Raw genomic sequence first — 25874 nt, 5'->3', positions numbered from 1 at the left:
GAATAAACGGATCGTTTTGTCTGCCAATATACATGTAGAATAAAGTTTTTTTCTAACGCAAAAGGTTTATTTTTACTTTTGTAAAATAACGTTGTTTGTTTACTTTTATAGAATCAAATTTCGCCTACCAAGACGATTGCAGTGTCGCAGTCGTTTTGTGTTTAGCTGTTATTATGACTAAACAAAATCAAAGGTCTGACTTTAAATGGTTGAACAAGTTAGCGCCGTGTTTCGCAGTAAATGGAAATAACGTTAAAGTGATTGAAACGCCTAAAGAATTCTATTCAACGCTGCTAAACTGCATACAGAATGCGAATAAACGGATCGTTTTGTCTGCCTTGTATTTAGGCACGGATGAACTGGACAGGCAGTTGGTCAACTGCTTGAATGAAAAGATCAAAGAAAAAGGGACAGATCTTGATGTGGATATATTACTTGATTATACAAGAGGCACCAGGGGTGAAACTAACTCCAAAACTTTGCTGGCCCCAATTTTAAAAGAAAATCCAAATAACTCAGTTAAAATTTCATTTTTTCACACCCCGAATTTGCGAGGAGTTGTAAAAACTTGTTTGCCTGCAAGATGGAATGAAATAGTTGGCGTCAATCATATAAAGTTGTTTATATTTGACGATACCCTTGTGATAAGTGGAGCAAATTTAAGCACAAACTATTTTGAGCAGCGCCAAGATAGATATATGTCATTCACTAAAGTTAAAAAGCTTGCAGACTACTTTCAAGCGCTTACAAAAACAGTGAGCTCTTTTTCGTTCCAACTACAACCTAACGGTGAACTGAAACTATCAGAGGGATGTCCGCATCACCCAGTTACCGGGAACTTTCAAGAATACGCAGTATTTGTGCGAACATCTATGCAACCTTATAGTTTACCATATAGATATGAAGACAATAAGAACCAAAGCGTTTTGCAAGATTGGAACCCTTTTCGTATTCTGTTCAACAAGTTCTTTCCAACCATAAACCCCCAAATATGCGAAAATATGTCTAATGACACTGATTCAAGTATAAGTCCCTGCCAGTCTGCCACAAAGTCAGATTGTGACGACTGCGATACGTTCGTTTACCCCTCCCTCCAACTAGGATGTGTAGGAATAACCCAGGATGAAAACCTGACAAAAACCTTACTCAAACTTCTACCTGAAAATACGCAAACTTATTTTACATCGGGCTACTTTAACATAACAAACGAATACAGTAAGTTAATCTTGGAAAATAAAAGTCAATTTGATGTTCTCGTCGCGTCACCAGATGCCAACGGATTTCTTGGCTCCGCTGGTTTTTCCGGAAATATCCCATCTGTGTACGTGCAGTTAACCAAAAACTTTTTTAACCAAGTTGCAGAAACAAATCGGAACGATATTAAAATATGGGAGTACATGAGGCCGAAGTGGACCTACCATTCTAAAGGGCTGTGGTTTTATGACAAAGGTTCTGAACTACCTTGTCTAACTATGCTTGGCTCGTCTAATTACGGCTCTAGATCAGTGCAAAGGGACTTGGAAGCACAAATCACCCTTGTAACAACTAATACTGGCTTAATGAAGCAACTTCACCAAGAAAGAGTCAATTTATTTCAACATGCCAAACCTGTTACTCAATCGACATTTACAAAACCGAAATACGTCGTTAAAAGATGGGTGTCGTTCGCTACTGCTATTCTAAGGCACTACTTTTAGCACAAACTTAGTTAAATTGTTACACCAGCAGTTAAAATTACATCACTGTTCAAAATGTTTTGTTAGTTTTAATTAATAAACCGCTATCCCCTATGGACCATAATATAGGTTTTGTTTCAAGGCTTTAGCCATAATGTTATACTTTACAGGCATTAAGTAGTTATAATATGAAATAAGCTATTCCTGCTTTGCTATCCCTGAATGTCTTTACCACCACACATGCTGATCCATTAGTAGATCATGGGGTAAGTTTGTGCATGCAAATATCTTAACCTATATATCACATTAGTTGTTTTTGAATAAGAGGCCTGTGCCATTTAAGGGAAATATATGCAGCCTGTATATTGTTGAGGTAAAACCAAAGTAGCTTATGTCGTGTTTCTTATGTCCAACAGCATACAAAATTGTAAACTTTTTAAAAAAGATAATGTAGGTTATTTGTGTGACCCACATTATCTCTTTAAACTAATTTAGCATTGACTTACTTATCTTTTAGCGGATCATTAAAAAAATGGTATAAAACATCGAGTATTTCTGACGTTTCATCTGCCATCTGGCAAGACTTCACCAGGGAATGTAACACAACATTACACGCAAGTGAAAACATTAAAAAATGAGCCAGACAAAACTTCAGAACTACACTGCGTTTTTTCATATCATATGAGCCATTGAAATTTGCAATAAGAGACCGACGATGCTATTTAGGCGAAATATATCTTTATTAAACAATTAGTTGGACTTTTTTTTTGTCTGTTACAATTGCTTAGCACCAGATCCTTAATGTATTTCTTTACATAAAGATCGTTTAACTCTATGAACACCAGATCAGGGTCAATTTATTACAGTTGTCACAATAAACCAATAAAATAACATTAGAAGATTTATTTGTATAGTTAATCTTATCTAGATACTGGTATAATGAATCTCAATTTAAAATGCCAATAGCCAGAAACTTAAACAAATGATTAAAATCCTCTGGAATAAATAGGCAGTGCTGACATTTTTGTAATGAATAACGAATTTCTAGAGTAGACATATGTTTTACATTATAAACTGCATGGCCTATTATAAAAGAAGTCAATCAATTAATTACCATTCTGTTACTTCTGCTACCAGGTATAATGTATATAATCTTTCAATGGCTTATTTTCTATATATATATATTGTAGTCAATTTAAAAAAAATGTTGGTTATTATTTTAGAAGATAATAATTATTTGAAGGTTCTTTTTTTTTGTTGTTAAATATCTTGGAACTTAATTAGTTCCAATATACGTTAATGTAATGTTTCCCTATTCAAGTCTTATAGTTTCTGAATGACAAGCAGAAAAACCTGTTGTGTTAAAAAAGATATATATTGTGTATATTTCTAAGTTATCTGCTGTATATTATCTTACAACTTAGTCATTTAAAATTGGTTGCTTGAATACATCCATTCCTTCCAGGAAAGTACCTACAAGTTAAGAATGCAACTGTTTTGGTCAATTTAAAAAAATTATTTTGTCAATTACCCTACATATTAGTTATTTTTGAAATTAGTTAAATAAATATATATACATTCCTTCCAGGGAAGTTTCTATAGTTTTTGAATGACAAGCAGAAAAAAATAAAAAAGCAAAAAAAAATATATATATCGTTAAGGTAAAACCAAAGTAGCTTATGTCACATTTTTTAAAAGTGTCTTTTCTGAACAACTTTGCATTCTGTTGGACATAATAAACACGACATAAGCTACTTTGGTTTTACCTTAACAATATATAGGCTGCATATATATTTCGCATGAATGGCATTGTCAGTCCTATTCAAAAACAATTAATGTGATAATTTGGCAATATTTGAGCAAAACCAAAAATGTGACATAAGATACTTTGGTTTTACCTTGAAGATATATATTATATCTGTTGTTAATTATCTGGAATGTTGATTATTTTAAAACTCGTTGATTAAGTATTTCTTCCTCCCTTTCAGGGAAGTACCGATCTTCACAAGCAAAGCTCACGTGTTCGTTATCGATCCCGTCACCAAGAAATCATGGATCCCATCGAGCAGATCAGCCGTTGCCGTCAATTTCTTCTTTGATTCTGCCCGACGATCATACAGAATAATAAGCGTAGATGGGACAAAAGTGAGAATTGTTTTTTGTTTTTTTTAGGACATAGTAGGCTATCCCATCTTTCCCAATAGCGTTTTAAACAATTAACAACGCTTTAAAAGTCGCGAGAATCGGTTTTATAATTCTGTAAATATTCTTGGTATACTACCAAATAGGACGCGAAAATAGAATGATAACATAAACCATCATACCCCACCCTACTATATATAATACATAGCACACACTAAGCATAGTAATTCAAAGTATGCATTCAAGGGCTCAATTAATTATGACCTATCTTGGTTTGCTTTTCTTGAACAATTTATTGACCCCCAAAATATCTACAAATCGTAATTAATTTTCCATGTCACCCTTAATTAGTTCTCCCAGTCATATAGTTTAATTGGTACAAGGGCACAAGCAATTGAATGCATTACGTGTGCTATGACATTTTATGTATAATCAATTTAAACCAACTGTGTTAGTAGTTTATAAGAGTTTTAAAGAATTATTTGTAGATATTTAAAACTATTATCTAAACGTGTGAAATATTGTAATGATCTGGTGCTACGAAAATGTAACAGATGAAAATTAAGTCCAACCAATTTTATAAAAAAATAAATATATTCCGCCTAAATGGCATTGCAGTCTAAAATATTGCGATTAAAATTTTTAATTTCTTTCGTTCCTTCATGCAAAAACGCAATGAGTGTTGATTCATGCTTACGACTATCGGGGAGCTGGAACGAACCATCATAAATAATTTAGACTCTGTCCTTGCACTGCGTCATCTCCATGCGTTCGTTTTATCTTAAGAGACTTTAAAAGTGCATGTATTTTTGACGTGTACTACTCTATGTCCAATATATACATGTGCTTTGATATGCTGGCTTTGTTTCTGGACCACATTACAAGTATTTGCTGTTTGGCCAATGATAAATTAGGACAACAGTCAGAATCCAATGTAATATCATTGATCAAACCAATAAACATATATTTAAATTACATATTACATTCAAACATAATGTGAATCTATTTCTGTGCATACCAAGATTAGTAAAATATTTTTAATAATTATTTTAAACAAATATGTTAAGGTCAATAGGAAAGAAATTAAAACAAAAATAATATTTACGGCCTGAATAGTTTTGAATAATTTTATGTAAAATGTTAACTTTTTGCTCGTCCCAAAATTAATTGGAACAAATTAAAAGAATTAAACGTGCCAATAAGTACTTTTCATTCCCACCCCCTGATTATATAATTAGCCTACTGTAGTTGCTTAGTGATAAATAGTTAAACGCTTGAATGCATTGCTATAACACAGGTGCCACCATCATAATAAACCCACCTGAATAAGAGGCTGACGATGCCATTTAGGCGAAATATATATTTATATTTTACAATTGGTTGGACTTGGTTTTTCTGCCACTATTATTACATAGCAATTACGTAACAGTTTTGGGGTTTGTTGACACGACCCCCACAGTTTCGTGCAGAACAGTTTTGGGTTTTAGTTTTGTGGGAGATTAACACGCACTTTTTGCTTTTCTGCATGTTTTTGCTTTGTTTGTAAGTATGAGTTCCACATAAGCCCCACCATTCTACATACATCAGCCTTTCTAATGTAAAATGTTAGTGGATTCTATTTGATTAAAAGCCTGGCAGTGTCATTTAGGCGGAATATAACCTTTATTATACAATTTCCTGACTTTGACTTTTGTCTGTTGCCAACATTACAAGTTATTATGTCACAGTTTTGTGGTCACTTTTCATGCTTTCTTGTTTTATTTTACTTTGATTTGTAAGTAGTAAACCTACATAAACCTCATCATTTTACATCCAGAAACCTTTTCAATGCAAGAATTTGGTTGATTCAATTTGAATAGGAAAGTAACGATGCGATTTAGGCGATATAAATATCTTTTGTTAAACATTTAAATATTTGGTTGGACTTTTGTCTGTTACATTTTCTTAGCACCATATCCTTACTGTATTTCTTTATAGACGAGCCGTTCAATAATGTCTTCTGTTTTTAGTTCGATAGCCTACTAAAACGCACTGACCAATTAAGTCCAAAATTAGCATGTATTGAGCTCATAGTTAAACACATTAAGCCTTTTAATCACAATCCTACTTCTACGTATAGCATCCCTAAGAATTCTGACATTTAATTAATGTATTCGTATTTAGCCCCAATACTAAAATACAGTAACCATTTTAATGACGTGATATTTAAAATAGCTATAGAGCGCACTATGGCATTTTGGTGAACTCGCCAACGCTGGTCAATATTCTTTACTATTCTTGTATTGATTGGTGTAGTAGTTAGCCAATTAAATTTGAAACTGGTTTGTCTCAAGTCACTGGTGTATATTCATAACAAACAATCATTGATTGGTTTGTATGTTTGCTTGTTTTGCCCAAACAACTGTTATGCGGTTTGTGGTCTAGTGTTGCCAATTTATACGGTGCAGGGCATTTTGCAGAGGTGTGGCAACTCTTGGTTTCTGTCATTATAAAAGCAACTTATTCCTAAAATATCATTAAAAGACATCAGAAAAAATACATTCCCCCCAAGTTACATACGTGGTAACTTGTAAGCAGGCATGAGGAGTATGAAACAGAACATCTGTGTTATAACGACTGTCTTTGCCTGCCGTGCGAGGATAAATAAGTTACATATGTGGTAACTTGTAAGCGGGCACGAGGTCTGTGAAACAGAACACCAGTTTTTTACTGGAGGAACAAAATTTACTAAACATCAATGTATAGAAAAGATTTTTATGATATTTTGGTATTTTTATTAAACATTTCTGACTATTTTTTATTTCCTTGAATTTGGGCCAATAAATTTGACATATATTTGGTATATATATATATATCTAATAATGTGATGTGTCCTTGCAGTTAATAAATTTAAAGTATTTGTCCCCAGGCAATAATAAACAGCACGGTAACTCCGGACATGGTGTTCACGAAGACGTCAGCTAAGTTTGGGCAGTGGGCAGACGTGAGGGCTAACACTGTGTACGGACTCGGATTCGCAACCGACGTTTTGTTGTCTAAATTTACTGAACATTTCGAAGACATAAGGTGTGTGGTTGTTTTATGGGATAAATTGTGCAGTTAATAGTTAATAACAAGATATAGGCCTATATTGGTAATGGTCATATTTCTGGGGTATTGGGCCAATCCATGTCATGCTTCACTGTAGGACCTCATCCATATAGATTTGAATGTGCATATACAATGTTGGGGAAATGGGCCAACTCTGGCTTAAATCCCAGGTCCCATGGCGTGCCTCACTGTAGGACCTCACCCATATAGAATAGAATGTGCATATACAATGTTGGGGTAATGTGCCAACTCTTGCCTAAATCCCAGGTCCCATGGCGTGCCTCACTGTAGAACCTCACCCATATAGAATAGAATGTGCATGTACAACGTTGGGGTTATAGGCCTACTCTGGTCTAAATCTCAGGTCCCATGTCATGCCTCACTGTAGGACCTCACCCATATAGATTCGAATGTGCATATACAATGTTGGGGTAATGTGCCAACTCTGGAGTAAATCCCAGGTCCCATGGTGTGCCTCACTGTAGGACCTCACCCATATAGAATAGAATGTGAATATACAGTGTTCGGGTAATGAGCCAATTCCCCAGGGCCGAGACACATTTTGCACCAGTACCCTCTCTGTTATATAATTTTCCGTATTTTTTCTCAAGGAGAAAGCACTAATGAAAAATGTTGTTAACCAAACACCTACGTATGACAAAATAAGCGCCCCCCCCCCTATTACAAACTTATCATATACCAAATAACGACACTATACTTTTGAATGATATATTATTAGTTGGATTGAATATATTATTATTTTCATTATATTAGAAAAGCAGTTGTTATGACTGTGTATAGTAGGGTGGGGGAAGATGGGACACCTTTTCATTCTATTTTCTCGTCCCATTTGATAGTAAACAAATAACATTCAAAGAATTATAAAACCGTATTCTCACAACTCCAATAGACCGTTGTTAATTGTTAAAAACTTCCACATAAAGCTTGGGCTCTTCTTATTTTAATTCTAAAGACCTTAATCAATAAAATATAAACAAGTTATTAGAACAATGCACAATGATTTTCTGAACACTCTGTTTTAACATTAACATATACCTGTAGAGAGTTTTAATTTAAATTTTTTTTAAGTAAGTAAGTTTATACATTTTTACATTGTTCGGCGCTAAAACATCCCATGATTGGGCCACCAGTAACACCAACATATATCTATAGAGAGCGAGCAACAGACCTGAGCGATCAAAAGGAGATTCGAGCAACAACCAACGGGGAAGTTGAAACTGATGATTCGGATACAAGAAGCGCAAAGAAAGAAGTAAAGTTGTTGATATAACGTTTAATCAATTAAGAATAGGAATATAACTTGTTTATCCAAACTTATATATAACTTGTTTGTTATAATAAAGACACAGGTGTTCTGTTTCTTACACATTTTGTCCACTAGCAGCACCAAGTCTTGAATCCATAACCTCTGGCTTAGAAGCAGGCGCGCTTACCACTGCCAGGGCGCTGACAAATTACTCTTGTTTCTTTGTATATCAAGGCCCAACCGTAACTTCATTATTTTTTCAATTTTCGCTACCGTAATTGAGCACACAAATAAAGTGATTATTATTACTATTATATTATAAATAAAATAATTAAAAGCAGTATGAGGTATTTTGTTAAAATTATTAAAAAAATAGTTTGCCTAACTGACTGTAATAAATGAAAAATAATTTTTTATTATCATTATTATAATTATTCCTAATTTAACCGACCCAGGAATTACAACCGGACGATGAAATGTTAAGTTCGGCTTCCGATGACAGTAGATCAACTAACCAAAGCATACAAGAACTCAAATCATTGAAAATAAGCCATGATAGACTTAAACTAGCTCTTGCACAAAGGTAGTATGGTGATTTATAGTATTATATGCATATATATACTTTTTTTAGTTATTATGTTTTTCAAGGATTGTTAATATATACTACATTTTTAACAAAAAAATTAAATTTGACATTTCTAAAATTCAGTTACCAATCATTGGGAACCTCATTCATTCATGTAGTACTTGACCTGTTACAAAACTGTTAGAATATATCTATTGTTGCCAACCTTTTTTATTCAATTACTACTATAGCGCATCTCAAAAAACGATATAATTTGTATATTTTAGGATTCAACCAAGTCAGTATTTATTTAGCTTTAGTTTCACTCTTAAAACCAATAACTTCATAACTCTCCATTTAGGGAACTATATGTTAAACATTTGCTTCTATTAAACTAGAAATTATTAATTTATTGTAAATTCCAGCACTGCCAACTCAAAGAAATGGGAAACGGAGCTCCAAGCTTTGAAAAACACGAACGCTCGTTTGACAACAGCATTACAGGAGTCTATGTCTAATGTAGATCAATGGCATCGGCAACTTACTTTGTATAAAGAGGAAAATGAACAATTTAAAAAGAAGGTATTTGCAAAGATAAACATCATTAGGGTGTTGATTTTCTGTGTAATTTATATTTAATGACCAATCAGAGTGTTTTGTTTTTAAATCACTTAAAAACCGCTTTTTTATTGTAGTTTTTTTATTTTTTTTTGCATATCAAAAATCTTTAAGATAAAATAACTATTTAACCCAACATAGCATTTCTATACATGAATATAACCCTTTAAGTTGTGTGTTATGTGTTATATTTTGCTTTTTATTTTAAACAATATGATCTTATTGTTCAAATAGATAAGTAAATAATCATTATTTCATTTTATCTCCTAAAACAATTTTTTGTCTAAAAACTAAAAAGTTTTCCGCTGTACTTTGTCCACCAGCCATCTATCTTGTCCTGTCTTGAATTTCATTGATCGTTGGATTCTGAAGCTTTTCCTTTTATCAGATTAAAGAGCTTGAAAATGATAAGAACAAAGGAGCTGAACTGAACGACAGAGTTGCCGATCTAAAAAGAGAGATGGAAAAACTGCACAAGGAGAATTCCGAGAAATCGCAAGAGTGCAATATGTTGCAACAGAGAATTGGAGTTCTTACTGTGGTTGAGAAACAACATAATGAGTGTTCTGCAAGACACCAGGTTTGCTGATCCAATAAATAAATAACAATTTATTTCAAAACACAAAAAATATGTTTAATTAAAAACTTTAGATCCACAAATTAAAATAACAACAATTTTTTGAAATTTTAAAAGGACTGTATAAACAAATAAAAATTATGTTTTTTTGGGTAATTGATCAGAAACTTGAGAAATACGCTACATTTTTTTACTAGATGAACCAATAAAAGTAAGATAGTAATGCCTTGAAAAATTGCACACCATTTTTGAAAAACTTAAAAAGGATTTTCCAATTTTTATATCGACTGTCGTTTTACTGTAAACTCTGATTTGTTTGTTTAACATAAAGATAAAAATTTATTTTACAATATCCCCCAAACACATTTTTAAAACTCTAGAAATTATGTTCAAAATTATATTATCATAATTTTCTCTTCCTTACAGAAAGCATACGACGAGAACTTCCGTTTGAAAGAACGGATCTCTGGTTTGGAAGATCGTCTTAACGACACACAGCGAGATCGCGTACGACGACAAACGGAGGCTCAACAACTACTCGGCCAACTTGCGTCGCATCTCACTGACATCACAGAAGTCACACAAAAGCTGCAATCTGTCCTGTAGTTCTGATGTAAATTCATCCTTATATTTACCATATGTAACTTCTGTAACTCTGCCATTAAGGTTATTGTATGCTGCACTATCGTCAAACAACGTGTTTTCCGCTTCATCATTGCTATACTGCCGCAATTTCTTCATTCATATTTTATGTATGTTCGTTTTACCTACAGTCAAATCATATATATTGTTTCATTTATAGGTGTTGCTTTTTTAGGCTTGATTCCCCTATTACACGAAGCAGTCCGAACAAATTGCGCTTTACCAGAATCCTATTATTACACCCACGTTTTATTTGAAATAGGTGCTTTTGTTTTTACCTTGACGTAGCAATGATAGTTTTATATTTTACGCAAACATGCAGTTCCACAAATTAAGGTTTCTTCAATGTTTTATGTTGATTAAAATATAACTGTCATCCTAATGTTTAATACTGTTGTTTCTATATTAGTACAGATATGTTATTACTGGTTATGAGTTATATATCTGTTATGGCATTTTGTATATGTCTTGAAATTTTGGCTCTTAAGACTTTCGCCAAAGTTGCCCTGCCGAACATATGTCAATCTATCTTGACAGATTAGGACAGTGAAACTTTGTATCCGCTTTTCTTTACCTGTTTCCATGTCTGTACCTATGGGATGCGCTAAACCACTGTGCTACTGTGCCAGAAATTAATGTGGCTTGACGCTGCCATCATTAGAAGCTTTGAACCAAGTATCTCCGAGCTAGAGGTAGGCGCACCCTTTGTTAGCCACGGACCCATTTAAGGGGTCCAGGTGGAGGTATTTCTTTGTTTCTTCTTTTTACCCGGGGGCGAGCTACGCTGTAGTGTAAACCTCGCTTAAAAGAACAAACAAAGAAATATCTATACACCCAGCGTTGTTCAGCACAGACATTTCTTTTTGTTCTTTTTACCCTGAGGTGAGATACGCTGTAGTGGTGACTTTGCCTAAAAAAAGTATCGAGCACGAAACCTACATCAAAACAAGGTAAGCCTTGTTATTGCTAAACTGCAAGAATACGAAGCTTATTGTTTTTATTATCCAGGTATGTTCAAGGTTGGGTGGGCGCAACGAAAATAAAAGAGAGCAATGAACTTATAGCTGGTTTTATGGCAGGGATCAAAAGAAATGCAACTAACAATGTGCCACTGGTTGTGGGGACATGAACGAATGAATACGGGTGCGGTTTTATCAGTTTATAAATCATCGTCTTCGTCGGGGAGTGAGCATTGCTGGGCGTTTTGGAGTTCCTCTTCGTATTGTTTCATGAGGTTGTCGTCCAGTTTCACCTCGGGAGGAAGCATTGCTGGCATGGCACAGAACTCAAGGTTGGGGTCGCCCATGAGTTTGCGAGCCATCCACAAGAATGGTTTTTCAAAGTTGTAGTTTGACTTGGCAGAAATATCGTAGTATTGAAGGTTCTTCTTACGATGGAAATTGATGGCTTTTGCCTTGACCTTGCGGTCCTTTATGTCAACCTGAAGGATTGAGTTTTAGTATATAGTTTGTTTGCCACATTTATTAACAGAAAAGCATTTTGAGGATCATTTTACTTTAACCTGAAGTACTGAGTTCAGTAAAAAACTGAGGTTTCTAAAGTGTTTTATGCACTTTTTATTATAATTTGGGTAAAAGTTATACCACTATCTAGCAAAACCCCCATAAAAAGAAATATTTTTCACCAAAAAGCATAGAAATAAGCAAATTTCAGAATAAAATACATACAAATTTTTAACTGTATAAACAACTGCGTTGCTTGATAACCTGACCTTATTTCCAACCAGGACAATAGGAATATCTTCACAAACTCGCACAAGATCTTTATGCCAATTAGGGACGTTCTTGTAGGTAACTCTGGATGTTACATCGAACATAATGATCGCGCATTGACCCTGCGTTTGGAATTAATATTTACAAATTGCTTCAACCCACAGGTTAGCAATGGCCAATGGGTTGTCCAAATTATTAGCCCTAACCCCTGGGGTATATTATGCATATGTAAAATACCACTCAGGGCTAATAACTTAGACATGTTTTATGGACATTAAGAAGTTCATTAGCAGTTTGCCCCAAAAAAACATTTTTTAAATCTTTTCCTTTTTTTATAAAAGTATTTGTAAAACATTGTTTAAAAAACTTAATAATAATACCTGTATGTAGTAACCATCACGCAATCCCCCGAATTTTTCTTGACCAGCCGTGTCCCAAACATTGAAACGAATTCGCCCACGTTGAGTTTGAAACACGATGGGGTGAACTTCCACACCAAGTGTAGCCACATATTTCTTCTCGAATTCTCCCGTCAAATGTCGCTTCACGAATGTGGTTTTACCTAGAATGTTAAAACAGAATATGATTATTTTTATAGCGATAATTTACAGTAAGTTATCTGAAATTGTAGCAATTTACGGTTACCATTTTAACTATATTCTTTTGATTACAGTAAAATTCCAACAAAAAGCAACAAATTAAAGAAATCTGGCCCTATATAGTTGAAATCTGATAATAATAGTTGTCCTTTAAAAGCCTATTGGTTAGGTGTTGCAAATTTTATTTTTAAAACTTTAATTCTATCCTTGCTCTATATATTTAACATTATTTCCTGCATAGGTTCACATTAGTAATTAGGAATAAACATCCTATATATTCTATATGGGTGAAGTTACACAGCAGACAGCCTGGGATGTTGGCCAGAATTGGAAACTTTGAATTAAAAAGGTAAAGAATTATTACACTTATTGCACATAAAAAAATCACCCACAAAGTTACATACTAACTCATAAGCGGGCAAAAGGTGTATAAAACAAAACATCCATGGTATAATAACTGTCATTGCCCCACCATGCGAGGATAAATAAGTTACATTCGTGGTAACTCATAAGCGGGCATGAGGTGTATGAAACAGAACACCCGTGTTATAACAACTGTCGTTGCCCCACCATGCGAGGATAAATAAGTTACATTCGTGGTAACTCATAAGCGGGCATGAGGTGTATGAAACAGAACACCCGTGTTATAACAACTGTCGTTGCCCCACCATGCGAGGATAAATAAGTTACATTCGTGGTAACTCATAAGCGGGCATGAGGTGTATGAAACAGAACACCCGTGGTATAATAACTGTCATTGCCCCACCATGCGAGGATAAATAAGTTACATACAAGGTAACTCATAAGCGGGCATGAGGTGTATGAAACAGAACACCCGTGTTATATTACCTACTGTCGTTTTTTAGACCATGTGAGAATAAAGCAAGTTACATTCATGCAAATACTAAATGTTCTCACCAACACCACCGTCTCCAACCAATACCAACTTGACCACGAGATCATCCTGCTGTTGCTGTTGCATTTTTAAATTGATAATTTTCTACTACTCGCTTTTTGCAGAACCTATTTATATAACAGTTACTGTAAAAGTGTACACCTTAATTTTTAAATAGAAACAAAAGCAAACCTTATATATATATATTTATAGTAAAAAAAACATTTAGTAATTTTAAAACATTGAAAACCAACCCCTTCTTATCCAAGCATGGTAACAAAAGTATGAAATAAAGTACAACAAAAGTTAATTTTGAACACTTTTCATGCACTGGTTTAAGTGCTTGACAGATTCAAAAGTTTCTTCGAAAAATAAATCAAAAGTTTCGACTTCTGTTAGTTTAGAATTAAATGAATCGAGGGATTTTTCAAGTTTTTCTAATTCTGCAAGATGTTGTCTTCGTGCAGAATTTTCAAACTTTAATTCTCTGATTGATTCTTTTGTTTCGGAAGTTTTTTGCTCCAGTTTTGTTGCAGCGTCTACAGAATTTTCGCTATCACAAACCAATTTCTGCTCTGCATAATGTTTTTGTACTGCACACATAGGCAGCAGGGTACCACGTGGTATGTTGAAGATATATTGCTTGCAGTATTTGTGAAATATGTCAGAATTAAGTTCTAAAGAGCGGTAGAAACGTTGTATAAACTGTTGTAGACAGTTATTTATCTCATCTTGGGTGTAAACCCCTGGAAAACAGTTCTCCAAAGAATTGATCGTTTCTGGGATCAGGTCAGAAAAGTTTTTAATACACTGATTGAAAATAACATCAGAACAATCTTCTGCGTTTGTCCCGAAATATTGCAAAGTAAAATTGTTTTCTTGCGCTTGAAGATTCAATTTATCGACATCGTTAGCGTCCATTTCTTTCTCTTGACAAAATATTGTTAAAGAATCGTGACTTACAGAAACGTTAGCGAATTACCATACGAAAAATTCACTGAAAAACTACCTTCGCGTTTCAGACTACGCCAATTAATTGTAGTAATATCTGTCACACAAAAGACATAACATTAACACTTGTATAATCGCCTATTTGAAGAATGTCAGCAAATAAGTTGCATAACATTACGAGTAATTTTCCATGACAGAGCAAACACCTCGTTTTGTACAGCCAGAATACGAAACTGGTCCAAGCGTGGTCGAACCGCTTTTTTCCACAAAGGGCAAAGCAGTTCCAAGGCGCTAGAGTGCAGTATTTCAAACATGATTTTTTTGACTTCAAAACTAATTTGTTAGTTTCAAATATGCATAGGCATTCAATTGGACATACTTTTGGTTATTATAGTCCGAGGGAATTTACAAAATTAACGAATATCAAGTTAACTTGTACTTAGAAAGTAGAGATTGCGCAATAACTGTGTTTTTCAATTTCCCGCCAATTTTGATCGAAAATAGAAAAAAGCAAAAATGTCGTATTTATAGTTCTTTATCTAGGTAAAAATAAACACGTAAGTTTAAATTATACATGTTTTAAATTGATTCGTTTCAAATGTAAACTCCTTACATTTGTGAGCAAATATACCAGTATCACCGCAAATGCGAAAACGGTGCTAGTAAAGAATTCTACTCATATACGTTATCCGCTAACCACTAACCCATAACCACTGACCCCCTATAACCCCTAACCATAGTTGATGAGAATGCCCTAACTACTAACCTCTAACACTTTCCACCAGTCTGATCTATAACGTACCGGAGGATTCTTTACTAGGGCCGCGAAAACTCACTAAATTTGATCTTGTTTCAAAAAATAGAAGACGAGTTTAACGGCAACCGATAAGTTTCATGTAGTTTTTTAATTACGTGAAAAAGTTTAAACATGTGCTACGTTTGAGCTGTATGAAAGAGGCAGTTTTACAATAATTTTGTTTTAATTAAATTACTACGCAATATTGCTATGACGTACGTGTGACGTCACTTTTAAAAACAAAATAATTACATATATATATATATATTTTTTTTTACATTTAATGTTATTCTTAATTTAGAATTTAATAACTAGTAAAATGAAAAAAAAATCGTTGTCTGCAAAAAATAAAGTTTCTGAAAAGGGATCAGAAGACACCAAATATGGGTATGTTTGGAAAATGTTATTTGGCATATTTTTGAGTTGGGTTGGTTTTTACTTTGGCAACAGCTTTCGAAACACTGTATTTGCACCAAGTAACATAGAAATACAATCCAAATGCCAAAATGTGACTTGTTCTAGTGATTATAAAAACTACCCCATTTTTGATGGATGCACGCCTAAAACAAACTGCCGAAGGTGTGTAAAGGATGGGCTGGTGTCACAAGAAGAAATTGTTTCTTTGATGCGTTTGCTCCAAAACGGAATGAAACATGGGGGCTCAAGTGGCGGCGCATCAATTCTTGATTTACACACTGGAGCGTTGTCTAAAGGGCAGCAGTTTATCAACATTTACAAAAGTTTAGAGTCAACTGAATTGAGCGAAACCTTCCCAAATTCTGATATGCAGGTTTATCGCAAAGTGAAGAATAAAATTCTCGCTGCAATCGCAAATGAATTCGGTTTAGACCCGAAAAAGCTGCATTTAACCAACCCCACCTTTTTCTCAAGAATGACAACAACACCAGCTAAAACACAGCATGATGAATATTGGCATTACCATATTGATAAGATACAATATGGTTCATTTGACTACACTTCATTACTCTATCTAGCAGACTATGGAAGTGATTTTAAAGGCGGGCAGTTTGTTTTTGATAAAACTACAAACAACAATGAAGAAGTGGTAATTGAGCCAAGAAATGGGCGCGTATCTTTTTTTACATCGGGCTCAGAAAATCCCCATCATGTCCAGAAGGTTGTAGAAGGCGTGCGGTATGCTGTGACCATTTCGTTTACTTGTGATCCTAGTAAGGCCATCACAGATCCATTAGTTTAGCTGAAGTAGCTTTAATCAATGTATAACTTATATACATTGCTTTAACATTTAGAGTGGTATAGTGTTAATTGGTTGCAGGATATTTAATTGCGGTGTACTTGACTAGTCTGCAGAGTATGGCAGTTCCTGATGGGATCTGGCCCGTGCAAGACGGTTATTTTTCGCAGGCGCGCGTGTTATCATCAAAAACCTACATGCAAAGCACGTACATTCCCAAGCCACGTTATAAAAATCCTACTTAAACACGTTTTTTTTTGCGTTGTATAATTATTTGGCGTGGTGGGACAAATTATGGTGTGCATAACCAAAAGTGTGTAAACAAAATCGCTCGTGCATCTGCCATACTCTGCAGACTGGACCGTCTTTAGGTCTTTACTATAACTTTTAGAGAGTGTTACTGTCACTAGTCATATTCTGTTCATATAAAGTTAGTTAAAAGTGAAACAACCTGCAATATATATAGCCATGCTTTGCCTCATTAGTTATTCTATTTCGTACAGTAAAACATTCAACATAGAAAAATAGTGTTTAAATATATTTATATCCAATATTCTTATGACGTGTGTGATTAGAATGTAAAAAGTTAATAATTTGTGTAAAAATTATGATTCTGTGTGATCATGTTTTGTAGTTGGGGTTTATGTCATATGTCGTTTATTTTAATACGTTCCAATAAGCATTATGCGGTTCCTGTTTAATAGTGGTATACACTGCTGTTAAAACGATTTTTTTTTTAACTTTTAATTTTTTAAGAATTTAGGCGTTAGGGCATTAGTTTTGTGTAATGCTGAGAGCTTCACCGAGTATGGAGAAAGAAGACGCTGGAGAAAGCACAGCGAGAAAACGAGGCTGGCCTAAGGGTAAGAAGCGTAAAAAGTTTGTAAAAGATGAAAATGCACCAAAGAAACCACTTTCTGGGTACGTTCGGTTTATGAATAGTCGAAGAGATCAGGTCCTGCAGGAAAATCGGAGCCTCAGTTTTGCGGATATTACTAAGTTGCTTGGAGAAGAGTGGACTAACATGTCACTAAGCGAAAAGAGCATTTATCTGGATATTGCTGAGAAAGAAAAAGAGAAATATTGGAAAGAAGTTGAGGCGTATCAACGCACTGACGCTTATAAGGTGTTTGTTAAGAAAGTTAATGAAGAAAAACAAGCACAAAAACAAGCTGCTTCTAACAGTAGCTCAAAAGCGCTAAGTGAAACAGAAAAACCGAAAGTAAATAATGTTTCGTCTTCAATTCCAATATTTACAAATGAGTTTCTCGAGCATAATAAAGCGAAAGAGACAGAGTTACACCAATTGAATAAAAACAATACCGAACTGGAGCAGCAGAATGCTATTCTTGAAACGCATGCGACAAACTTGCGCAATGCCATTACAAAATTGGACGACGAAACTAAATCGCTGTCAAACAAAAACGAAGACGTACAAGAAAATCTGAATAAACTCAGAAAACATTTGGTCAACACTTTTTCCACAGGGGTACCGGCAACACTAGGCACACCTAATATGGAGAATATTGACGACTACATAAGTGATGTATGCGGATTCCTGCAACGTAGTCTGTATAACGACAATGAGACCGCTGCCAGTATTCACAAAGTTATGTCAAACTTGGATCCAGGGATATTGGAATTAATCTCAACTGTTTCTAAATAAATAATCGGATATTAAATGTTAATATGCTGTTGTTGTATTATCTAGTATTGTGGGGTAAGATGGGATACCGTTACCACCTAAATGCTATACTTGCTAATGGTGTTTTACTGTTTTAAAGAATTAACAACGATCTTTTAGAGTCGTGAGGATGCGTTTTTTTGTCATGTGATTAATTTTTGTTTACTACCAAATGTGAAAAAAGAAAATGAAAGATGTCCCATCTTACCCTACTCTAATATAAAACTTGGTCTCCGAGACCACATTGGAAAATGTTTCAATCATCCTGACTTGGACTGGAAAAATGTATGTTGTATTTTTGTTGTTCTTTTACTTCTTTATTCATTCATTCATATTTGTCGTGAACGATTGCTTTGTGCAACAGCAATTTAATGTATAGTAGGGTGGGGGAGATGGGAAACCGTCAGCACATAATATAAAACTATCCTGATCCTGTTTTAAACAATTAACAACGATTTATGGGAGTCCTGATGATACTTTGTTTACTGCCAAATAGGACGAGATAATATATTGAATGGGCGTCCCATCTTCCCCCACCCTACTGTAAATGTGACTGCACCTTTTACATGCTGCTTTACACCCACTATTTGTTGTAAGTCTGAAGGTCTTGTACAATTATTAATGTCTTGCTCAAACATGAGCTGTTTGGACTATGCCCTGCACCAGCTATTAACTTAATAAGTAACTCCGAATGACAAAGTGCATCCTTTCAGGAGCTTGGCATATGATTAGGTATGTATCATAGTAATATGTTTATCTAACTATATTTGTGTTTGTAAAGGCAAGTTGCTGGAATGGTAAACGAATGGATGACCGCGCTGGCCAGCGGAGCTGTAGCTGGATTTTGCGTCGACGTCACCTTATTCCCCGTCGACACAGTAAAAACTCGGTTACAGAGTTCACAAGGATTTATAAAAGCTGGCGGTTTTAAACGAATTTACTCCGGCATTGGACCAGCAGCTCTAGGCTCCGCGCCAGGGGCCGCTGTGTTTTTCACGGCGTATGATACGACTCGTAATTTACTGAAGAAACCAGATCGCTCTTTTGGTCATAACTTGGCAGTTGACATGACCGCTGCTTCAGTTGGCGAGGTCGTTGCGTGTTTGATCCGTGTACCGGTTGAAGTTATCAAACAACGAAGTCAGGTGACAAAAAATGCGAACAGTTTTCGTATCTTTCTATCCTGTATTAGAACAGAGGGCGTACGCGGTATGTATCGTGGTTACCGAAGTACTGTTGTGAGAGAAATACCGTTTTCACTGATACAATTTCCACTGTGGGAGTTTCTAAAAGTAACAGTCGCGAAGTACCGGGGAAAAGAATCCCCCGACGCGATCGAAAGCGCAGTTTGTGGATTCTTTTCCGGTGGAATTGCAGCTGCAGTGACTACGCCATTGGACGTGGCGAAAACGCGAATTATTCTGGCCCAAACAAATGATTCTGCCGCCGCCGGAAATATTTTACCCGTCCTAAGAGAAGTGTGGTCGACGGGGGGCGCCCGTGCACTATTTGCTGGTGTTCTGCCCCGAGTTGTGTGGATATCAGTCGGCGGTTTCGTATTTTTAGGGATGTATGACACAACAAAGTCATTGTTAAATGGGCTATGAGCCTATGTATGTTTAATTTATTTAGGAAAGTGTTGCAATTTCATTCTGATAACTTTACACTGCTTTATACTTTAATTGCTGCCTTGTGTGTATCGCCATTTCACTGCAAAATATATAATCCCACGAGGATTAAAAATATACAAAAACGACTGTCATGCACTTATATGACTTGTCCGCAAACATTCATTCAAGCTTGTCTCTGAATTTTATTTAGTAATGTGGGGGAAGATGGGACACATCCTGATCGTGGTTTAAACACTTAATAACGGTCTATTGAAGTTTGTGAGGATACGGTTTTATAGTTTTTGAATATTCTTTGTTTATTACCAAATGGGACAAAAAATAGAAAGAAAATATGTCCCATCTTGCCCACCCTACTATATATAGTTCGGTGGGGTAAGACGGGAATTTTAAATAGAAATTTGGAAACGGGGAGCAAATTGTTTGGAGTTCACGCATCGCCGCATTTGTCAGTACAGGGCATAGATATCAGGGCAAGGCTCGAAAAAATTTGTCATAATATTGGACACGAATGACTCAGTTTTTGGGTTGCGATAGATGTATGTACCAAACATTTTAATATTTATGCAGTTTTATACTTAGTTAGGTCAATAGCAGCGTTTTTACACAGTTTTAATCGTAACGGTCTAATCTTTTACGCGTAAATCGGAATTTCATTATGAATTCTGCATCTAGTTTTAATGGTTTTATGTAGATTTAATATCACTTGTGTGCACACAGGTTCTAAGGTATAACAAGAAATAGTAGCGCCGTAGGAGTTGTTATTTGGCTGAAATGGCCAGAGAGTATGACCATCTGTTCAAGCTGCTCATAATTGGGGACAGTGGTAGGTTCTTTATCATTGTTTATATGCTTATCTATGTGCTATATATATGTACATTTTACATTGTTATATATGTATGTTTGTATCTGTTATTTATAATTACATTTTCCACCTATGTTCAATACAATATGTTTTGATAACGATTTTGACACTTTAGTTAAGAATTGTAACAGATTAGACTGGTGGAAAGTTCGGTGCTAGTGAAGAGTCTTCTCCCACCTTATTTGCTAACCACTAACCCCTATAACCACTGACCCCCTAACCATTAACACCTAACCCAGGGGTTAGAGGTTAGCAAATAAGGGGGGGGGGATTCTTCACTAGCACCGAAAGTTTTAGGGGTTGGTAGTTAGGGGTTATATGGGTTAAATGTTATATGGGTTAGGGGCTATTATGTTTTTTTGGCGCTTTTTATTGCTTTAAGTGGTGTGTATGGTTAAATATGATTCACGATAAAATGTGCCGGATAGTTATTTTCGTGTGCAAAATCCTTGTGCAAAGTACATACAATTTCAAGCTCTGTTTAGAAATCATCCCTATTTAATTATACATGTTAACTCCTAAACTTTCTTGAATGTATCAAACAGAACATAGCTCTGTTTGTTGTGAAAAGGCCTTTAGTGATAAACATATTAGGACTGTGTTTTGGTAATAGTATGCGAAGGTTGTTGTGTTGAGTATGAATGTAGTACCTTATAATTACGTTATATATATTGTGCGCTTTGTGTATTCAACATTGTGTGCGTTTGGAGATGCAGTCTAATAAAGCCTATATTATTGAAGTTTGTAATTAGGTTACGACAATGAAGTTATTTGCAATATTTTTAAGTGCCTTGCTGCTTTACCGCACAAGGATAAACAAGTGACATTTGATTGAATTATAACCATATTTAGAACATTAAACATTTCAAATTATGTTACACTATTACCAGAGTTGTAAATTGTTATTACATTTCCAATGCGTGTGTGTTTTATTTTTATAGGCTACCTTTCAAATAATATTTATTTATTGAGTACCACCAGAGTTTTAAGTTTGAAATTATTATACAAACTTTGATAATGAAATAACCTGATTCCATATCCCTATATTTTTATTCTAATTTAACTTTGAATTGCAGGAGTCGGCAAAAGTAGTTTGCTTCTAAGATTTGCTGACAATACGTTTTCCGGTGAGTAGCTTGTTACAAGTATAGAGATTATCATAAAAGTGGTTCATTACAATTACCCATGAGTCACACTAACACGTACACTACAATTATATAAAGGTTGCTGTGTGACCACAACTCATACAAATTCAACGATTTGTTTATAATATTCCGCGAATCTGACCTTGATCTGGTGTTAATAGAGTTAAATAATTTTTGTGTAAAGAAATACAGTATTTGCTTTTATTTAAATAACGACTGATAATGTCATTTTAAGCGAAATATATATTTTATTATACAATTTGTTGGACTTGATTTTTGTCTGTTAAGTTTTCGTAGCACCATACCCTTAATTCAGTGCTTCTTAACCTTTTCCTTGCTGCACCCACTTTTAAAGCATGAACTAATTCCCACACATCCTTCTAGAATGACCTAAAAAATAAATAATAATTATTTTAATTAATAAATACTGATAGCACAGTAACACAATACTAGTACCCCCGCACCACCAGGAAAACTTCTCCCAACCCTTGTAAAGAAAACCTGTGTTAAATAATGGTACTATGGTAGTAGATATTAAATGGTTTGTTATCTTTGCAAACTTTTGTTTATAAACAATTTAAAAAACTCCCTCTTACTAAGCTGGCTTATCCATTGTTATTGTTATGCTTATCGCTTGACAAAAAGTTCCACTTGACTAAAGTTGCATTGGGCAGTTAGTTTTTAACCTAAATGGATCCATAATAAAAACTATTGTAAATTTCAGCAAAATAAGACCAAATTTATTTTTTAAAGTAAGAAATTAGCCGAATTATCTAAGGGGGTTTTCTAACACCAAACACCGTCCTTAAGATGCACCACTGTTATAACTTTTTCCATAATCTTACATTTTTAAAAATCATATTTTTTGAAAATCTCACATTTTTTGAAAATTTTACATTTTTTGAAAATTTTACATTTTTTGAAAATCTTACATTTTTTAAAAATCCTACATTTTTTGAAAATGTTACATTTTTTGAAAATCTAACATTATTTTGAAAATCTTACATTTTTAAAAATCTAACATTTTTTGAAAATTTTACATTTTTTTAAAATCTTACATTTTTTGAAAATCTAACATTTTTTAAAAAATTTACATTTTTTGAAAATCTTCCATTTTTTGAAAAATCTTCATTTAACAGGAAGTTACATAACAACCATTGGTGTGGACTTCAAAATACGAACAATCGAAATTGGCGGCGAGAAAGTAAAGCTACAAATCTGGGACACGGCGGGTCAGGAGAGGTTCCGTACAATAACCTCAACGTAAGTTTAAGTTCAATAAAAATGTGCAAATATTAGTCGCACCTTTGTTCTCGTTGTTTATTACCATATAAAAGACGGTTGCTTGTTTGTGTTCTGGATAGAGACATGTAAAATGCACTATAGAAGCGATGGACTAAATAACAATTGTATTCCAAGAAGAGAAGAATAAACAGCGCATTTTCTTTACCAAAAAATGTATTGCATTTTTTATGCTATTTACTGTGCATCTTAATTGACAATGAAACAGCAAAACTCGCACAAATCTTAGTGAATAAATAGAAGATCATTTATTTGCAACTGCAAGAATATTATCTAAGCAGATTACCTTTTTGCGACCCATTTGAAAGTCTGTTTGCCCTGCAGTTTAAAAACCTGTGGCGTAATCACCAAGCGTAGTACGGTAGTAGTATTTAGTTACATTGAAAATACTAATTGCTAGTTTTCATTTGTTTGATGCAGACGCAGTGGGAGAATGTGGTCCTGTCAAATGGGGCGCCCTGTTTAAATTATGTTTTAAAGTGTGGCTGAATTTGTATGACTAGCCGTAGTATTTTAAACACTCTAAGTGGCTCATCTGGTGTAAAAACATAGTGTTTGTTGTTTATTTCCTCACAAAGCCTTGCTGGATGAAGGATGAAACATCGGAAATACACTAAGTTTTTATACCAAATGAGCCGCTAAAACCCCCTTTTTATTTTCTGACTTTCCCTACTAAATACTAACATTTGTTTTTGTTGTACTTTTACCAAATATTGCAATTGTTTGCAGTTACTACAGAGGCACGCATGGTGTGATAGTGGTGTATGACGTACAAAGTGCTGAGTCTTTTGTCAACGTTAAACGATGGTTGCATGAAATTGAACAAAACTGCGACAGTGTAAACAGGATTCTTGGTATGTTTAACATTATACATGGTAACTGAACAACTAAACTCTGTAGATCTTACAGTTGTACTTGTGTTAAACGCAGTAAAAAGACCAATTTACTTTCAGTATTGTGTGTGCTATAAATTATTAATCTATCTGTATTTTTTTACAACAAAGCAAAGCTATTTCTTACTTACCAAGCAAATATATATGTTGTTTTACAACCGAACAGAAACACCTTGTTCTGTTACTTCTGCTACCAGGCCTAACGTAAATAATCTTATAGCGACTTACCTGGTATAAAACTTAATGTATTTCCGATGTTTCGTCTGCCATTCGGCCAGACTTTAACCAGACAGATGAGCCGCTAAAAGATTTTTTACAAAAACCTTGAATATATTTCCATACCTTAAGTTATTTTCCAAGCGCTCGTTCACTAATATTGAAGTAATTCCCCTGGGAAGATATAGATTATAACAAGTGGCTTGTTGTGTATTGGGTTTGCTTTACAGTTGGAAATAAAGACGACTGCGCGGAAAAGAAAGTCGTCGAAACTGCGGATGCTAAAAAGTTTTCCGATCAAATAAACATTACTTTGTTTGAAACAAGTGCCAAAGAAAATAAGAATATTGAAGAGGTAAGCTAATATACTTCAAACTTTGCATGGCCTGTTGCTGCCCCTTGTATTTATGCCTTTTAAAAATAAACTAATATCTGATTCATGAGACATGAATTTTATTACTTTTTTTTTTCTACTTTTCAATTTCAAAACTTGTTAAAATGCAACAATTCGGCTTCAAATATTGCTTTTATGTCATGCTTACTGAAAGTGGATTAATATAAGTTTTCATTAAACTGGAAAGCATCTTATTACCATTTTTCTGTGGAACCATTAAATTTCTAAACTTTTTTATCTGCATGCATTTGTGTTTTTAATTTAATATATAACAATCACACCATGGATATTGGGGAAATGGACAATTTTTAAAATAAATTTCACTTCTTGTTCCAGCAGCATCAGACTAGTTAAAATGCTCTGGATATTTCAGTTTGTGTTTGAAAAATATTTATTTAGATTTTTTTTAAAATAAGGAGTTGGCAGATTTTTAAAAAATTCTCTAATTTTAGATTTATTAAAGTGAAAATGCAATAAAGAGATTCCTGGGGTAACGGACAAACTATTAATATTAACATTCCTCTACATTCCAGATGTTCACTGAGATTACAAGACAAGTCCTGCGTACGAAGCAAAACTCACAAAACCAGTCCGGAGCCGGCCAGCCCGACGGACTCAAACTTCGAGATAAAAGAAATAAACCAAAGAAGTCGAGCGGATGTTGTTGATATGATGACTTTACGTCTTCTCGGATCTTACGTCTTCCCTAACTCAGCGATAACTCTTCGGAAGACGCTTAAAATGAGCAGCAAGCTCAGTTAAACTTGTATTAAATCGTGAACAATATGATTTGTTCTTATTTTTTCATCATTTCATTTAACATTATAAAAACACAAGTTACGTGATTTGTACCTAAACTCATATTTATATATAGTAGGGTGGGGGAAGATGGGACACTTTATCATTCTCTTTACTTGCCAATTTGGTGGTAAACAAAAAAAATTCAATGAAATATAAAACCGTATCCCCACGACTCCCAT

General features: G+C 34.5%; 8 protein-coding genes across 9 annotated transcripts; 6 read left to right on the top strand and 2 right to left on the bottom strand.

The window, feature by feature from the left end:
* The first annotated feature begins 92 nt into the window (after positions 1 to 92).
* On the top strand, positions 93 to 1846 carry LOC100182278 (CDP-diacylglycerol--glycerol-3-phosphate 3-phosphatidyltransferase, mitochondrial). The gene has a single exon (XM_026837844.1). The coding sequence runs from the start codon at positions 174 to 176 to the stop codon at positions 1695 to 1697; it is 1524 nt and encodes a 507-aa protein (XP_026693645.1). The 5' UTR covers positions 93 to 173; the 3' UTR covers positions 1698 to 1846.
* LOC100184645 (homer protein homolog 2) lies at positions 1749 to 10966 on the top strand. Of its 2 annotated transcripts, none has more exons than XM_026838010.1 (8): positions 1749 to 1942; positions 3665 to 3821; positions 6727 to 6884; positions 8082 to 8181; positions 8631 to 8758; positions 9166 to 9322; positions 9747 to 9938; positions 10362 to 10966. In XM_026838010.1, the coding sequence occupies exons 1-8, from the start codon at positions 1938 to 1940 to the stop codon at positions 10539 to 10541; spliced, it is 1077 nt and encodes a 358-aa protein (XP_026693811.1). In that variant the 5' UTR covers positions 1749 to 1937; the 3' UTR covers positions 10542 to 10966. The 2 variants fall into 2 exon arrangements, with proteins under 2 accessions (XP_026693811.1, XP_026693813.1); XM_026838012.1 differs by having other exon boundaries at positions 9166 to 9224; positions 9799 to 9938; positions 10362 to 10959.
* On the top strand, positions 5429 to 25734 carry LOC100183846 (ras-related protein Rab-35). Its single transcript, XM_009863822.3, has 7 exons — positions 5429 to 5444; positions 20798 to 20905; positions 22021 to 22071; positions 23229 to 23352; positions 24121 to 24245; positions 24731 to 24855; positions 25428 to 25734. The coding sequence occupies exons 2-7, from the start codon at positions 20854 to 20856 to the stop codon at positions 25560 to 25562; spliced, it is 612 nt and encodes a 203-aa protein (XP_009862124.1). The 5' UTR covers positions 5429 to 5444; positions 20798 to 20853; the 3' UTR covers positions 25563 to 25734.
* Positions 11558 to 14731, bottom strand: LOC100181477 (GTP-binding nuclear protein Ran-like). Its single transcript, XM_026838300.1, has 4 exons — positions 13828 to 14731; positions 12691 to 12872; positions 12310 to 12432; positions 11558 to 12018 (listed from the first exon to the last, which is right to left on the bottom strand). The coding sequence occupies exons 1-4, from the start codon at positions 13889 to 13891 to the stop codon at positions 11737 to 11739; spliced, it is 651 nt and encodes a 216-aa protein (XP_026694101.1). The 5' UTR covers positions 13892 to 14731; the 3' UTR covers positions 11558 to 11736.
* Positions 13933 to 14847, bottom strand: LOC100187039. Its single transcript, XM_002128531.3, has one exon. The coding sequence runs from the start codon at positions 14723 to 14725 to the stop codon at positions 14111 to 14113; it is 615 nt and encodes a 204-aa protein (XP_002128567.1). The 5' UTR covers positions 14726 to 14847; the 3' UTR covers positions 13933 to 14110.
* On the top strand, positions 15859 to 17523 carry LOC101242851 (2-oxoglutarate and iron-dependent oxygenase domain-containing protein 3-like). The gene has a single exon (XM_004225439.4). The coding sequence runs from the start codon at positions 15871 to 15873 to the stop codon at positions 16768 to 16770; it is 900 nt and encodes a 299-aa protein (XP_004225487.1). The 5' UTR covers positions 15859 to 15870; the 3' UTR covers positions 16771 to 17523.
* On the top strand, positions 17515 to 19164 carry LOC100182203 (high mobility group protein 20A). The gene has a single exon (XM_026838146.1). It carries the CDS (start codon positions 17555 to 17557, stop codon positions 18431 to 18433), a length of 879 nt encoding a protein of 292 aa, XP_026693947.1. The 5' UTR covers positions 17515 to 17554; the 3' UTR covers positions 18434 to 19164.
* LOC101242837 (S-adenosylmethionine mitochondrial carrier protein-like) lies at positions 19169 to 20215 on the top strand. The gene has a single exon (XM_004225438.4). It carries the CDS (start codon positions 19246 to 19248, stop codon positions 20056 to 20058), a length of 813 nt encoding a protein of 270 aa, XP_004225486.1. The 5' UTR covers positions 19169 to 19245; the 3' UTR covers positions 20059 to 20215.
* Positions 25735 to 25874: the final 140 nt, after the last annotated feature.

Source organism: Ciona intestinalis, chromosome 1, assembly GCF_000224145.3.
Source record: "Ciona intestinalis chromosome 1, KH, whole genome shotgun sequence".
Lineage (NCBI taxonomy): Eukaryota > Metazoa > Chordata > Ascidiacea > Phlebobranchia > Cionidae > Ciona > Ciona intestinalis.
The sequence above is the reverse complement of the archived record's forward strand: the minus strand, read 5'-3'. Positions and strand labels throughout refer to the sequence as shown.